Genomic DNA, 17,535 nt, shown 5'->3' on the forward strand with positions numbered 1-17,535 from the left:
CCACAATAAATAATTTCAAAAGTTTTCCCACCTTTAAATGTGACCCATAACCTGTACAACTCAGTTGAAAAACAAAGAAACCTATTAGAGGAAAAATATAAAAAATAAAAACGTACAATACACTGGACGCACAAAGTGTGCACACCCTTAAAACTATTACTTTGTTGAAGCACCTTTTGATTTAAATTACAGCATTAGGTCTTCTTGGGCAGGAGTCTTATCAGCATGGCACATCTTGACTTGGCAATATTTGCCCCCTCTTCCTTGCAAAAGCGCTCCAAATCTGTCAGATTGCGATGGCATCTCTTGTGCACAGTCCTCTTCAGGTCACCCCACAGATCTGGAGAAGCCATTCTTTTGTTGATTTGGATGTATGCTTGGGGTCACTGTCGTGCTGAAAGGTGAAATTTCTTTTTAACTTCATCTTTCTAGCAGATGCCTGAAGGTTTGGGGGCAAAAACAAACTGGTATTTGGAACTGTTCACAATTCCCTCCACCTTGACTAAAGCCCCAGTTCCAGCTGAAGAAAACCAACTCCAAAGCATGATACTGCCAACCACCATGCTTCACCATGAGGAGGGTGTTCTTTCGGGGATGCAAAGTGTTGTTTTTGTGCCAAATGTACTGTCTGGAATTGTGGCCAAAATGTTCAACCTTGGTTTCATCAGACCATAACATTTTCTCACATGTTTTTGGGAGACTATGTATTATTTTGCAATTATTACCAGAGCCTGGATGTTTTTCTCTGCAAGAAAAGGATTCAGTCTTGCAATCCTACCCCATAGTCCAGACATATGGAAAATATGGGAGATTGTTGTCACATCTACACAACCAGTACTTGCCCGAAATTTCTGCAGCTCCTTCACTGTTGTTGTAGGTTTCTTGGCAGCCTCCCTGACCAGTTTTCATCTCGTCTTTTAATCAATTTTGGAGGATGTCTAGTTCTTTGCAACGTCTTTGTTGTTCCATACTTTCTCCACTTTTTGATGACTGTCTTCACTGTGTTTCATGGTATATCCAGTGCTGTGGAATTTTTTTTGTTCCCTTCTCCTGACTAATACCTTTCAACAATGAGATCCCTTTGATGCTTTGTAAGCTCTCTGAGAACCGTGGCTTTTGCTGTAGCAGGCAACTGAGTAAATGTCAGGAAAATCCTACTAGGACAGCTAAACTTTATTTGGGGTTAATCAAAGTCTCTAACTGATGGCAGGTGTGTACCCAAGACGACTGAATGCTGCAATTAAATCAAAAGGTGCTTCAACAAACTATTAGTTTAAGGGTGTGTACACTTGTGTAACCAGCGACTTGCACTTTTTTATATTTTTCCTCCAACAGATTTGTTTTTCAACTGAATTGTACAGGTTACAAGTCACATTAAAGGTGGGAACATTTTTGAAATTATTTATTGAGGTCTCATTTTTTTATATCACAAAACCTGGCATTTTAAACAGGGGTGTGTACACCTTTTATATCCACTGTAGGTCTCCAAAAACCCTCTTTCCTGGGTACTACAAACATTCTGGATTCAAACTCCCTTCTGCTTTGGGGCACAGGAATGCCTTGTATAGTATCCCGAGTCAAAAGGTCTTGAAGCACATCTGAGAAAAAGGGGAGTTGTTCCCAAGAAGGCTGAGGCATGCCCATAAGAGGAGGAAGGGATTTCCACTTCTTGAAATACTCCTGGTGAATGATGCATAGAACCCAAGAATCCCGAGTAATTTGAAGCCGAACAGGTAGAGAAAAGAAAGGTGAACAGAAACAGGAAATTGACTGGGAAGAGGACAGTCACACTACACATGGTTTGTCAAGAAAAGGCAACTTCTGAATCCCTAAAGTCTGAATAGCCTTAGCAGGAGGAGGCCTCCTGCCACTCTTCACCTTTAAAAGAAGGAAAAGATGGTCTGTGCAGAAATGCAGGCTTGTTAGGGTAATCTCTGAAATTTAGGTACAGGAGAGAGCAACACATGTTAAAGTTCCTGCAAGGCTTTCCCCCTATACTGAAGTGATTTTAACAGCTGCGTCTCCAAACAAAAACGTATTATCAACAGGAGAATCCAATAACTTAGCCTTTGTATCATCAGGAAAAAGGCTGAAGCCTTAGCCAAGAATACCTCTTCATGACCAAGACAAAAGCAGCAGCCCTAGAAGGGGCATCTGCTGCATCATAAATACACTTAATAGAATGATGGATCACTTGAGATGAAGTCCCTAGCAAAGAAAGAGCAGAAGTTTTACCCTCAGAGTCTCTGAGATTAGAAACAAATGGACAAGCCTGAGAAAGAAGAGCCAACACATACCTGACACATGGGTCTGATAATTAATAGCCCTAAGAGCCAATGTAGCAAAAATGTAAACCTTCTTGCCTATCCCTTCCATGGTTCTGCTATCCTTATAAGAAGGCAGTAACCTTGGGTGAAGGAAGCAACTGAGAAGGCTTGTCAGAAGGTACAGACACCAATGACGGATCAGCAGCAGGACATTTGTACAAGTTACAATCCTTAGGCACCCTATAAAATTTATCAGGCTTTTTAGAAGCAGAAGGAAGACGATCAGCAGCCTTGGAGGCATTGGAAAAAGCATCACACAAGGCCACTAAACTGCAGGAATAGCAGAAGTTTTTAGAAATTCCATCTGCAACAACTCGTAATACCTTTTATAAATATCACAGACCTGAGTATAGTATCCCCAAATGAAATTTCTTTATACAAGGGTTAGTAGATTCCTCTTCCTCTAATCCAAAGGAGAAGGAACATGTGATGAATAATCAATGGATTCCTCATCAGAATCAGGATTATTCCTCAGAGGAATCCTGATCTCTTGGCTTTTTTCTGGAGAAGAGGGAACTGAAACCTCTTGAAGGGGCTTCAAAGCCATCAAAGCATTAAACAGACCCCGAGTAAAAGGCCTGCCACTCGCTCTGTGGGTCCCTAGGAGCAGAAGAAACATGCTTAGTTTTTTGTTTTTTTTCGTCAAAGGAACATCCGTCTTAGAAAACTTAGAAGGCTCTGACCCAGGGCGTCATTCAAGGACCATAGTAGGAACTTTTTCCCCAACTAAAATCTGAGGAACACCCCTAGGCCCCTTGGAAATAATAAACCATGGTTCTCCCAAAGGTCCAAAATGGACGCCTGCATAGCATCATCAAATGTGCTGGCATTCAGATCCTCGCCAACCACTAACCCGGTTGTGGCAGAGGCTGGCGAGGATCTGAATGCCATGCGCGCCTCCGGGTTCTCAACAACCTCGGGAAATACCCAGAGGTTGACAGAAGATTTAGGCCTAAATTTTTTCACCATCTTTTTTCTTAATGGTTGATCCTCAGGGCGGGAAGTTCCTTCCATGGTCTCATCAGCGAGAACCTTAAGTCGTCGATTCTCAAACTACAATGCAACAGTGCACTGAACTTGACCACCACGTCCACAGTGGTGCGCAAGTCCTATATGGCACAGCTTATAAAGGCAAGTCATCAAAAATCAAGACGTCATTCCCACTGTATTCAGCCCTAATGCACCTTTTGGCATGTATCTGACCAGGCACTTGCAACAACTGGAGCAGCCTCAGAGGTTCATTACAAAAAATAGAGGGTGTAAACATGTCCTATGAGAACAGATTAAACACCCTATCCCTTTACATAGTTTCCTACAGACCAGTGAAGGTAATCTATACCTTAACCTACAAGGTTACTCAAATCCAGCCCTGATGGAACGGTTACACATCCACAAACCAAACTATGCAAGGATTACCCAAATCCATTGATCTAAACCTGGTCTGGGACGTAAATAAAAAAGTACAGTTATGTACACTTACCATACATGTAGATGTTAGAGTGTATTCGCTGTTGCAGTCATTACATTTGGGTAATCTGCTTGCAGGCTGCCCTCAGACGGCCTGATTACCTTGGGTCCTGCATCAGTTGCTGTCCCTTCTTCCATCACGTCAGGTCATCAGGGGTATAAAACAAACATGCAGCCGACACCATTACATCAGTTTTTCTTGCCCCAGATGTCTGGTGCCCCCATAATGGGGAGCAATTGAACATAAAAACACAAAGGAATACCTCCAACAAAAAAAAGCAAATACACCAAAAAGGCTTTTAAGCATAGTAAAGGAAAGTAGAGGTATAATCAAAAAAAAGTTAGGGGCAGGGTAACCGGGACTGCAACAGTGAATACACCAACATCTACATTTATGGTAAGTGTGCACAACTGTACTATGTTCTTAGTGTTTTCACTGCTGCAGTCATTGCATTTGGATAGATTTCCAAAGTTATGGTTGGGAGGAGGGATTTAGCATTAGGGCCAGCTTTAAAGGCCCTGTAAGACTGCAGTGGCAAAGCCAGCTCTGGATTTAGAGAAAACTGGCAAATGATAATGCTTGGTGAAAGTATGTACAGAACTCCAGGTAGCAGCTTCTAGGATGTCCCTCGTAGAACACCTCTGAGAAAGGCTGTAGAAGTAGATGCAGCCCTGGTGGAGTGAGGTCTGATCCCCTGGGGGATAGGTTTTCCATGGTGCTTATAGCAGAAATGAATGCAATGGCTTATCCATTTAGAAATGGTTTTGAAATAGCCTTCCCCTCTGCCCCTGCAGCAAATGCTACCAGCAGTTTAGATTTTCTTTGAGGTTTAGTCCTGTTCTAGTAGAATCTAAGTTGTCTGTGCACATCCAAGGAATGCAGAATCCGTTCCCCTTTGTTCTGTGGATTGGGAAAGAAGGTTGTCAAATGAATGGACCGATTAAGAGCTACACTGGATACCACCTTGGGCATGAAGGATGGATTGGTTCCGAGTGACACCCTGTCCGCATGAAAGATGATGAAAGGCTCCACTGCCATAAGGGCTTGTAATTCAGATACCCTTCTAGCCGAAGTGATTGCTAAAAGGAAAGCGGTTTTCCAAGAAAGAAATTTTAACTCTGTAGTAGCAGCTGGCTCGAAAGGAGGTAGAGCGAGTTTCTCCAATACAAAGTTAAGGTCCCAGGCTGGGGTTGGAGCTTTCCTGGGTGGTCTCAAATTTTTGACCCCTCTGGAGGTACTGCTTGAGCAGTGGATGAGAGAAGAGGGGAGGTTCTGTGTTATGAGCTGAAATGGCTGAGGTGTGGATTTTAATGCAGGAAAAAGACAGGCCCTAGTGAAGCATCTCAGTTAAGTATTGCAAAATCTCAGGTAAATTGGGCGCTGCTGTGCTCATCCCTAGAGATTGGGTTCCAGGCACAGAATCTTTTCAATTTTTCAGCATAAGATTTTCTAGTACTAGGCCTTCTTGCTTCTAAGATGACATCCATGACAGGTTTGCTTAGGGATGGTAAGGGAGAGTAATTAGCCAGACTGCAAGGTTCAGTGTTGGAAGCTGAGGGTGCAGAATCTGAGTCCGAGGCAGGTGCCATGGAGATAACCGTGACAAGCTGCACAGGAGGGGGTACCAGTGTTGGCGCAGCCACTCTGGAGCAATCAAAATCATCCTTGATTTGTCCTGTTTGACTTTTAGTAGAACTTTGGAGAGCAGAGGCAGTGGGGGGGGGGTGGAGGCATAGACTGATAGCTTTCTCCAGCTGAAGGACAGGGCATCCACTTTCCAGGTTTGTTTGCGGGGAGTCCTTGTGCAAAATTTGTCCAAATGGTAGTTCTGGGGGGAGGCAACAAGTCTATATCTGGGCTCCCCCATTCGCTTGTCAACATGTTGAAAATCCTTGGCTCCAGTTTCCACTCATGTGGGTATATGAAGTTTCTGCTTAGTCCGTCTGCCAGTGTATTTAATTTTCCTGGCAGGAAGTGAGAGCTTGTAAGTGCACTTGGTAGCTCAAGGCTGTGTTCCACAATGCCATGGCTAGTCTGCAGAGGGGGCAAGAATGTGTACCCCCCTACTTGATTATGTACCACATAACCGTGGTGCTGTCCGTCTTTACCATTAGTTGTCCTGGAAGAATGTAGTCCATGAAGGCTGCCAGAGCATTCTGTACAGCTAACATTTCTTTTTAATTTATATGCAGGTGCATTTGACTTGGGATTCCTTTTGCCCTGAATGCACATCCCTGCCAGGTGAGCCCCCCATGCATAATCTGAAGCATCTGTTAGGGTTTGAGCAGCAGGGGGTGGTGTGAAAGGAAGTCCCTTGTTTTGGTGGCAGGCCTCTGCCCTCCAAAGGAACTCTAGGCGTAGGCAAGGTATGATAGGAATCATTGTTTCTAGGCTGTGAGAATGTTGACTCTATAGGCTTTTTAGATACCACTGTAGTTTCCTCATATGCAGTCTTGCATATGGAATTAGAAGAATGCAGGAGGCCATGAACCCCAAGGCTTGCAGTATTTGTCTTGCAGATAGCAGGGTTTTTCCGGCCACTTGTTTGAAATAGGTTGTCAAATGAATTTGCTTTTCTGGCGTGAGATAAGCCATCTGGGAAGTTGTAGTCAAGCTTGCTCCCAGGAATGTAATTTGCTGACAGGGTATCAGTTGCGATTTCTTTTTGTTTTATGGTGTACCCCAGACAAGTTAGAACCCTTTTTACAAATGCCAGAGGACTGAAAAGTATGTCCTGTTTTTCTGCCTGAATTAGACAATCGTCCAGGTATGAGTATATTTGAATACTTCTTTGCCTGCAAAATGCAATAACTGGAGCAAGGCACTTTGTGAATGCCCTGGGCGCAGTAGATAAGCCAAAGGGTAGTGCAGAGAACTGATAGTGCGTGTAGCCTGCTTTGAAGCGGAGGTATCTTCTGCAAGATTCCCTGACTGGGTTTTGCAGGTATACTTCTTTTAAATCTAGTACTGCCAACCAGGCGTCTTTGCCTAGCATAGAAGTAATTGGTGAAGAGTCAGCATCTTGAATTTTGGAATCTCCAGAAAGGTGTTTAGAGTAGACAGGTCCCATGATTGGATGCCATAATTTGTCTTTTCTGGGTACCAGAAGAGTCTGGATTAGAAACCCTGTCTCTTTTCCTCTTCTGGTAGCAGTTGAATAGCCCCCCATGCTTAAGAGAGAAAGTACTTGTTTTTGAGCCTCTGCCCACTGATTTGGGGGGTAGGTCCAGCCACCCACTTGGCGTTGGCAACGTGTGGAAGTGAAATCTGTATCCCTGGGACACCATTTAAAACCCATTTGTCCTGGGTAAGGAGTTCCCAGTTCTTTGCATGAAGAGCAATCTTTCCCCCAGAGAGGCAGTCAGAAGATAAGTGCTTGGAAATTTTAAAAGGAAGTCAGAAACAGTTTACCATAGGGGGTGTCTTTATTATTTCCAGACTTGGAAGTGGAGGCCCCCACTGCTTAGTACGGACAGTCCCCTGGGACTGAAACCTGGGGTTTTTGCTGCGTCTGGGTTTGGCTTGAGAAGACCTGGAAGGGGCTGGAAAGTACCAATTCTTACAAGGCCAATGCCTACTAAATATAGGAGGCTGAACATGTAAAAAATCTTTAACAGTTTACATAGTTTTAGCTTTAACTTCCGTCTTTTTAAGAATTTCTTCAGCCTTGTTGCCAAACAGGCGGTCCTGATTCAGAGGAGCATCCAACAATTTAGCTTTAACATGATCGGGCAAAGACTGCTCCTTAAGCCAAGCATGCCTTCTAAGCACAGACCCGGTAACAGCAGCCCTGCAAGAGGCCTCTAAAGAATCAAAACCACATTGCAAAGTAGGTTTTCTAACTTGTTCAGCAGAATGCATTAAACCCTGTAATTCTTTAATTTTCCCCACAAGTCAGGAATAACATCATTTTCTGTTTAATCAGTCCAATAACATGTTGCTGATATTTTAACATACGAAATTGGCAGCTTAAAGCTCCAATTGCCAAGGCTGCTGAAGTATAAACCTTTTTACCCCATTTATTCAGCACCCTGGAGTCTCTATGAGAAGGGGTAGGATTTTTTGCAGTAGAAGCCTTAATGCTCTTGGGCCCCTGTGAAACAGTCTCTGGATCTGCAATAGGATTTTTGAAAAGGAACTTGTAGGACTCAGGAACCCTGTAGTAGCAGTCAGGTTTACTGGGAGCAGGAGGCAGGAAATCCGGGGCCAAACTGGATTCAGAGAAAGCATCAACAATGTCTAGTACAGGAGGAATAGCCAAAGGCCTATGCTGAGGTAGAAGGAGGAAATCCCCAAGCCTCTTTTTTGAATAAGAAAATTCCTGGCTTTCCCAGTGAAAATGCTCTCCTAGAGTATATAAGGTTTTCCCAAAAGAAAAATCCTCAAGAGGGGAAGCAGAGGGAATAGAGTCCGCATCAGAATCCTCATAAGTGGGTAAGGACAAATCCAGGTCATCAAAACAGTCAGGAAAAAACAGAATCCTGATCAGAAGATTCATAATCAAGCTCAGCCCTAGGCCTCTTGGGGGGGGGGGGGGTTGGCTACCCCTGATTAGAGTTATTAGAGCTTCAGTCATTTTTATCATTTTTTTTTTTTTTTTAAGGCATAGAGGCCTGAACATGTGGCCTGGGTGTCAGTTTTTTTAGACATGGATCGAGATTTAGGCCTTAGTAATGAAGGAGGTGTCGATTTAATATGCAAGTCCGTAGGCCTGAATACACCCTCAGAAGCCGGTGCCTGCACAGCGGCTCTGGACCCATCCAAGGTAGAGACATCCGTGGGTTCCACAGCTGAAGTATCTCGTGGCATACCGGACTTAGAATGGGTCTCAGTAGAGGCCTGTGAATCAGAAGTAGCGGGTATCACGGGGCTGCGAAAGCACCTCAGCGAGTACCGGCAAACAGGCGACTGGCTTAGGAGAAGCGTTGTCGGCAGTTTTGGACCTCTGCGGACTGTCTCTGTCTTTATATTTGCTTTTTTTCAGAAACCCGGTCGTCAGATGGCTAATCAACGACATTTTTGGATAATTAAACCGAGAACCGAAATATTTAGAGGCAAAAATATACAGACAACGGACAGTGTGCTGATTAAACAAAGCAGAACACAGACAGCAAGGTACGTCGTGGTCAGGGCCTAGGCAAGGAATACAGTACAAATGCAAATCTTTGAGGTATTTGCTTTCCACAAGTAATGCAATTATTAACTTTTACTGACATCGGTAAGGAGCAAGAAAAAGTTTCCCCAACAGGGTACTTAGCTTTAGTTGAAGACTTCGGTTCTGAAACTCTAAAATGAAAATTTCATGAGTCGGCCGACCGGCACTTGTACTGCTTCTGCTTTGGGCATCACACGTGAAGAAAGACTGATGTAATGGCATCGGCTGCATGTTTTATACCCCTGACAACCTGACGTCATGGAAGGGACAGCAACCGACGCAGGACCCAAGACTTTGTTAATCAAGGCGACTGAGGGCAACCTCCAAGCAGATTACTCAAATGTAATGACTGCAACAGTGAAACACAAAGAACATCACACTGGAGAGCCAGATGTGCCTCAAACATTACCTATTCTCTGGAACAGGCTTTCTGTTCACGTAAAGCAGGGCCCTTCCCAAACTCCCTTCAAACGCACTCTACATCAATGGATAGGGAATTGTAAATGCACTCCCAAGATGGACAGGGGCAATCTGTAAAATACTCAGAGGCACAGGCAAAAACCTAAAGCCATACTCAGGCCCAGGCACAATCCTAAAGCCATACTCAGGCTCTTAGGGATTGAAAATTGGGTATAAAGTCTGGGTAATAATGGCTAGGCCTGTAAGGGCTCTTGAAACATGAGGTTCATAGGAGATAAAGTACAGTTTTGTACCTACCATAAATGTAGATGTCCGAACTGGATAGCATCTGCAGTCATAACAACTGGGTTGTCCTGTCGTCAGGCAGCCCTTCAGTCGGCCGGATTCCAAAGTCCGGGTCCGGCTTCGGCTGATGTCGCACTCCACCCGACGTCATCTCTGTTGGTCTTCGGGTATAAAAGCATCAGCCAACGCCATTTTCCTCAGTGTTTCTTGCCCCAGATGCCAGAAGCCCTCTTGCAGGCTAAAATTTGGATAGATGCCAATGTTTCCAAATAGATAGAGGTAAATACAACAATAAGCATGTATGTACATATATACAAACAAATACACCATAAAAGACTCCCCCCCAACAACTAGCTATTAGGAGGGTAAACACCCTAGGAGTACCACAGAGGGGAAGGAGGGAGGGTAATCCTGACTGCAGATGCTATCCAGTTCGACATCTACATTTATGGTAGGTACAAAACTGTACTATGTCCTTCATGGATGCATCTGCAGTCATAACAACTGTGAAGAATAACATAGCCAACTAGGCGAGGAGGATAAAAGTAGATTATGGTGTGTTTAGGATCCCTTGCAGTACAGCAGTGGCAAACCCTGCTCGGGATCTGGAATATAGAGGCAAATTATAATGCTTGGCAAATGTATGCACGGAGGTCCAAGTAGCCGCCTCAATAATGTCTTTGGTTGCCACTCCTTGTAAGAAGGCTGTGGTAGTGGCTGTTGCCCTTGTAGAATGAGGTCTTATGTTCTGTGGAATTGGTTTTCCATCGAAGGAGTAACAGAATCGTATGCAATTTCCTATCCATTTGGAGATTGTCTGTTTGGAAATAGCTTTTCCTTCCCTTCCTGTTGCATAGGCTACAAAAGTTGGTCAGTCTTTCTGCTATTTTTGTTCTGTCCAAGTAGTAGCGTAGCTGTCTATGTACATCCAAGGTATGCAGTATTCTTTCCCTCTGTTTTGTGGGTTGGGAAAGAAGGTAGGTAGGTGGATTGCCTGGTTTAAAGACACTCTGGATACCACCTTGGGCATAAATGTAGGATTAGTCCTCATGGACACTCTATCTTGGTGGAAGATTAGGAAGGGTTGCACTGCCATTAAGGCCTGTAGTTCTGAAACCCTCCTTGCTGAAGTAATTGCCAGTAGGAAAGCAGTTTTCCATGACAGGTGTTGTAGGTCTGCTGTTGCTGCTGGTTCAAAGGGTGATAGTGTCAATTTTTCTAGCACAAAGTTTAAATCCCAAGCTGGTAATGGTGGTTTCCTTGGAGGTTTTACATTCTTGATTCCTCTGAGGAACTGCCTGAGCAAAGGGTGCGAAAAACAGGTGGATCAAAGCTGTATTCTGCTGAAATAGCTGATGCATGTATCTTGATGGAGGAGTAGGACAGGCCTGAATGAAGAAGTTCGCCAGATACTCCAGAATATTAGGCATATCTATGTTTGACACATCTTTTCCTCTTTCCGTACTCCAAATGACAAACCTTTTCCATTTTCCAGCATAGTTCCTTCTTGTTGAAGGTCTGCGTGCTTCAAGAATAATGTCTTTTACTCTTTGGGAAAGTTCTGGATTAGCTGCTGCTATGTGATGTTCCATGCAGTCAGTTGCAACGTTTTTAGGTTTGGATGTATGATGCTGTAGTTGTTCTGAGTTAACATCAAAGGCATCAGGGGTAATGGCCACATATTGTTCCGAGACATGCTCCTCAGTAGTGGGTACCAGTGTTGTCTTGGCCAGTTCGGAGCTATCAGGATTATCCTTGGACGTTCTTCCTTGATTTTCAGTAGTACCTTGTGTATCAAAGGAAGAGGTGGGAATGCATATGCTGTTAGGCCTTTCCAGTTGAAAGAGAGCGAATCCACTTTCCATACTAGTGGGTGGAATGTCCTTGTGCAGAATTTTTTGAGCTGGTGATTGAGAGGTGATGCGAATAGGTCTATCTGTGGCATTCCCCATTTCTTTGAGATGGTCTTGAAGATGTCCGGTGCAGCTTCCATTCGTGGGCATCCGGTGGTTCTGCTTAATATGTCTGCTAGAGTATTGTCTTTCCCGGTACAAATATTGCCTGTAACTGGATGTTGTAGCTGAGTGCCAGGGTCCACAGCTCCAAGGTCATTCTGCATAGGGGGTATGAATGAGTGCCTCCCTGTTTGTTGATGTACCACATGACTGTGGTGTTGTCTGTCCTTATCATCAACTGGCCCTCTTTGAGAAATGGTTTGAACTTTTGGATTGCCAGTTTTACTGCCAGCATTTCTTTTTGGTTGATGTGCAGGTGAAGTTGATCCTGTGTCCACAATCCTTGCACGCATTTGTCCAGCATGTGGGCCCCCCATCCTAGGTCTGAAGTGTCTGTTGTGATGGTCTGGCTTGCTTGACATCTGCGAAAGGGTAGGCCTGGGTTTGACTGGCATGCCTGAGCCCACCACAGGAACTCCTGTTTTAAGCATGGAATTAGTGGGATTTCTGTTTCTAGACTGTGTCTGTGTTGGGACCATAAATTCTTTAGGTACCACTGTAGTTTTCTCATATGTAGTCTGGCAAATGGAACCAAGATTATGCATGATGCCATGAAGCCCAAGGCCTGCAGTACTTTTCTTGCTGTTAACTTGTTCAGTTTTGTTAGTGCCAAGAAGTAAAGAGGAAGTTCTTTTTGTTTTTCTGTAGTTAGGAATGCCATTTGTTTTACTGTGTCCAATTCCGCGCCCAATAATGTCCTTGTTTGGGATGGCATCAGCCTTGACTTTTGTAAATTGACTGTGTATCCCAGTGCTTGTAGCAAGTAAATGACCCTTTGTAAATCTGTTGTCAGCTTGCTTTTGTTGTCCCCTTGTAGCAGGCAGTTGTCCAGGTATGGGTAAATTTGAATTCCCTGTAGTCTGCAATGGGCGATTACTGATGCCAGGCATTTTGTGAATACTCTGGGCGCAGTAGATAAGCCAAAAGGCAATGCTGAGAATTGATAGTGCTCTGATCCTGCAAGAAATCTGAGGTATCTTCTGCAGATTGGTCGAATGGGGACGTGCAGGTATGCCTCCTTGAGATCTAGAGTTACCAGCCAAGACTCCTTGCCCAGCATGGGAAGAAGTTGCTGTAGGGTCAGCATTTTGAATTTTGGGACAATGATGTATGTATTTAAGGTGGACAGGTCGAGAATTGGTCTCCAACTTTTTCCTTTCTTGGAACTAGGAATAGTCTGGAATAGAACCCCTTTCCTTGCTCTGCTGTTGGCACTCTTTCCACAGCTCTCATGTTTGCTAACTCCATTATCTGGCGTAGAGCCTCTGTTTTTTGATTTGGAGGTAGATTTGGCATTCCTCTTTTGACTGGTAAAGTGTGGAAGTGAAACCGGTAACCTTGATCTATGGTTTGTAAAATCCACTTGTCTTTTATGTAGTGCCAGTTCTTTGAAAATAAGGTTAACTTTCCGCCTAGAGGAGCTGCTATTTGTTCCCTGGTAGGCGGATTTAGGGTTAAGTCAATGTGGTTGTGCTGATGTAGTGGCTGTGTCTGTGCCTCTGTTGTTACCTTGCCACTGTCGTCCTCTGTAGGCACCTCCTCTGGATTGGTTTCTGCCTCTGGAACGTCTATTCCTGCCCCTTTGAAATTTTGTGGAGTCAGGAAAGGACCAATTTTTGGCAGGCCAGTTCCTGCTAAACCTTGGGGGTTGAACCTGCAAGAAATCTTTAACAGTTTGAACAGATTTTGCCTTTTCTTCCATTTTCTTCATAACCTGCTGGGCAGGTGTACCAAACAAACTTGTCTTGTCCATAGGAGCATCTAGCAGCTTAGCTTTAACATGATCCGGTAAAGCTTGTTCCTTTAGCCATGCATGCCTTCTTATCACTGTGCCTGTCATGGCTGATCTAAATGAAGCCTCCAGTGCATCATAGCCACATTTTAAGGAATGGTTGCTAACCTGTTGTATGTTATTTACCATCTCTAATACATATTTCTTATCAAGAGATTCATCAGTGGTTAGTTTTTTAGTTAACTGATCAAGCATAAACTCTTGGTATTGTATCATGTGAAACTGACAGTTTAAAGCTCTAGCTGAGAGAGTAGCTGAAGTGTAGACCTTTTTACCCCATCTGTCTAATGACCTTGCTTCCCTTTCAGAAGGAGTAGGGTTTTTAGCTATGGTCGCGGCTACTGCCTTAGGACCCTGGGATATAGTTTCTGGGTCTGCAAGTGGGGCATTGTAAAGGTGGTGATGAGTATCTGGCACCCTGTAAAATCTGTCTGGTTTGGCAGGGGCTGGGGGTAAAGAGTCTGGAGCGGAGCAGACATCATTGAAAGCATCATCCACCACAGAGAGAACAGGAGGTATAGCTAAGGGCCTGTGCTGTGGGAGGTGCAGAAAGGTCCTAAGTCTTTTTCTGGAGTCTGAAAAATCCTGTTGCTGCCATTGGAACTGTTCTCGCATGGCATGCAAGGGCATGCAAGGTTTCCCCAAAGGAGAATTCTTCTGGTGGGGAAGCAGCTGGAATGGATTCTTCAGCATCAGAATCTTCAAAATTGGAGAAGGGAGCCTCTGGCTGGTCAGTTATGTCTGATTCATCAGCAGATTCATCAGAGGACACTGGCTCAGGGGGCTCTGCCCTAGGTCTCTTCTCTGGGGGCTGAGAGGCCCTGTCTGGGTGAGATTGAGATCCTCTAATTAAAGAAATTAAATCTTCTGCCAAAGTAAGCATTTGAGAACTAGAAGAGGGCCTGGATGTGGGGGTTTAACAGGCACTGTTTTAGTAGTCTTGGCTGCTTTAGCCCTGGCGAAGGCCTTAATGGACATGGCTGCTGGAGGCCTAGCAGCACCACGTGCTGGGGTAGAGACATCCAAGGGGATGGTGTCTGATAAGTCAACCACCGTAGTGGGTAAAATTTCTGAGGTCGATTCAAGAGTTGTAGCAGGGGCCTCAGTTGTAGGAATAGGTTCAGCTGTACTTAGATCAGTTTTCTCGGTTTCGGCCGAAACCGAGACACTCGCGGTTTGCTTAACCATGGTTTCGGCCGAAACCGCGGACCGAGTGTCGGTCTTTATCTTTGCGGTTTTTGGTAGATTGGGTAGTCGGAGGATCCGACGGCATAATGTACGCAAAATCAGAACCGAAAAACTGTTCTGCAAACTCCGACCGACGCCTAAGCGTTCGTCGGTTGAAAGAAGCACAGGCCGAACAGGCTGCTACGTCGTGGGCTGGGCCTAAACAAGGCAGACAGTAAGAGTGGAAATCTTTATGAGGTATTTGTTTCCCACAGGTTAAACAATTGTTAACTTTTTCTGACATCGGCTGAGGCAAGAAAGAGTCCCCAACGGGTACTTAGCTTTAGAAGTCTTCAAGTAGTATTCGGTAGAAGTAATCTCTGGATCCGACCGACCGGCACTTGCGAACAGCTTCTGCTTGGCGCACGGCAAGAAAGACTGAGGAAAATGGCGTCGGCTGATGCTTTTATACCCGAAGACCAACAGAGATGACGTCGGGTGGAGTGCGACATCAGCCGAAGCCGGACCCGGACTTTGGAATCCGGCCGACTGAAGGGCTGCCTGACGACAGGACAACCCAGTTGTTATGACTGCAGATGCATCCATGAAGGACATCTAGGCTATGAACCTATAGCAATTCGGCACAAGAGTTAATCATTTCTTCTGGCCATATATATTTTACTACTTTTCTGCAAGGGGAGTGTCAAAGGTTAGAAAAATAGCTACAGCAAACAACGAACTACAGCAGAATGCCTACATTATCAATGCATTACTCACAAGAGGAATTAAAACCTATCCTGGAAAGTAATGTTAAAACAGGAAACCACCCTCAGGTGGGATGCCAGTACATTGCAAAAACCTCTGCTACGGTCGTTAAATTCTAATCAAAAAAAAAAGGGGGGGGGGGGAGATTATCCACACTACGACCAGGGATTTGTTGATATGAAAAAATGCACACACATTCTAACACTTGTGAAGACAGAGACTTCCTCATATTCAAAAGGAGTGCTACAGCAATAAATATTTGCTTATAATTTTTTATGAATGCCTAGTAAAGTTAATCATCATCTTACATTCACATCAGCATTAACTGTAACAGATGCTGCATCCATGCAAGCAAAACTTGCGCCCTTGAAATCCACCCGAAAGAATCAAATTTCATCATATACCTAAACATTTACAGAACCTAGGATTTCATGAATTTCCAAATTTCACAATATAAAATAAAGTTCTTATCAGAAATGACATTTGACATAAACAAATAAAACTTTACAAGAACTCATTAAATTTAAAAGTCAAGTCACTTAGCCGATTTAATGGGAAAAATGTAGAGGAACTAAGCCTAATAGAGGCACCACTAGCCCCCTTTAAGGCATCAAACACCTACTGGTAATTTGGAGAAATGTCACTTATGGCACATATCCGGGACATAAAAGCTAGAATGACCAGACAAAAAAAAGGAAACCACCCCAACTGAGAAATTAACTCTATAGAACTAAACACTGCAAAGAAATAAAACTACTATTGTGTCGCCCTGTATCCATGAATGTGGCATATACATACAATTAATATACACTTACACTGAACAGAGAGGACAACAGGGATGCTCTGTGGAGACTTCATGGCTTTGTGTTCAATGATACAGGTCACAGTTTTTTGGTTGGCTTGGTCTGTAGGAACTATTCTGTAATGACTAGTAACAGTTGTGGTGCCATTTGATGATCCTTTAGTGGAGGTGGATGTGAAGTTACCTTGCAGGCTGGATTCCCACCGGATTATTGCTGGTGGCTTCCCATCAGCAGCAGTGCAAACAGCAACAGCAGCTTCAGTGCTGCTACCATTGACAGAAACTGGTTCTGCATGACTGTTGGGCTTCACTAAAAAACACAAGAAAGAGGAGTATGTTAAAGTTTCAAAATTTCCCATTTCATGTAGCACTGAAAAAATGGTGGCAAAGAACAGACTAAGCTGCAAAATAAAAAAATGAGAACACAAAGGAAATTATACGCCTTAAATTACCTGTGTGTGTGTGTGTGTGTGTGTGTGTGTGTGTGTGTGTGTGTGTGTGTGTGTGTAAACATGGTGCTGTGACAAAAAAGGAAACACCCTCCACACATCAAAATTTGGGACCATTTATGAATGAACTGCTGACAAAATTTAAGATCCACAAAAATGGTTTAAATAAAAGATACTGCAATACATCCTATAATAATAACCAAAGGTACATCTGAAGTACTAAGGGCAGAGACGTAAAGTGTTCTCTTTGCTACTACACTGAAAGCAGGCAATATTCAACACAGATATAGAAGCAACAAATATCTCTGTTTCTGTACTTCAATAATGTTCCATTGAAAAGTACCACATATGAAATACTAAAACTTTAGAGCCCAATGTGTACTACACATGAAATCTGTATTAACACTAGTACAAAGGAAAAATTGTTACTGCAAGGAAAAAGAGGTTATGCCTTATCATAACGTTCCATCTATGTTGTCAATCTCCACTAATCCTTGACAGTGGGCTCCGTTCCAAGCCTCGGAACAAACTCAGACATTTACTCCAGCTTGCACCTTCCAAACTCTCAAGACAGGCACTACCCATAATGCTCCTCTCAAAATTAACTCTGATCAAGTTTGCCCAACATAGTGGTCGACAGATAAGTAGAACGTATAGTCAAAACAGCTGTAACAGTCAGAGACCAGACGTGCGTCCTTCATATGAAGCAGGCTATGGAAAATCCAGTCCACCAAGAAGTCTCAGGTTGAGGAAGTCAAGGATTAGTGAAGATTGACAAAGTACAGTTTTGTACCTACCATAAATGTAGATGTCCGAACAGGATAGCATCTGCAGTCCTTACAAAAGGGTTGCCCTGTCGTCAGGCAGCCCTTGATTGATTCAAAGGCATC

General features: G+C 43.8%; 1 protein-coding gene across 2 annotated transcripts in view; it reads right to left on the minus strand.

Moving 5' to 3' along the window:
- The window catches only part of LOC122809297 (nectin-1-like), a 386,062-nt gene that overhangs the window by 220,653 nt on the left and 147,874 nt on the right, over positions 1–17,535 (minus strand). For both annotated transcript variants that reach the window (XM_044080682.1, XM_044080681.1), the window contains exon 3: positions 16,210–16,506. In XM_044080682.1, coding sequence (XP_043936617.1) covers positions 16,210–16,506 — 297 coding nt within the window. The remainder of the gene's footprint in view (positions 1–16,209; positions 16,507–17,535) is intronic.

Source organism: Protopterus annectens, chromosome 8.part0, assembly GCF_019279795.1.
Source record: "Protopterus annectens isolate FY-2018-M chromosome 8.part0, PAN1.0, whole genome shotgun sequence".
NCBI classification, from domain to species: domain Eukaryota; kingdom Metazoa; phylum Chordata; order Ceratodontiformes; family Protopteridae; genus Protopterus; species Protopterus annectens.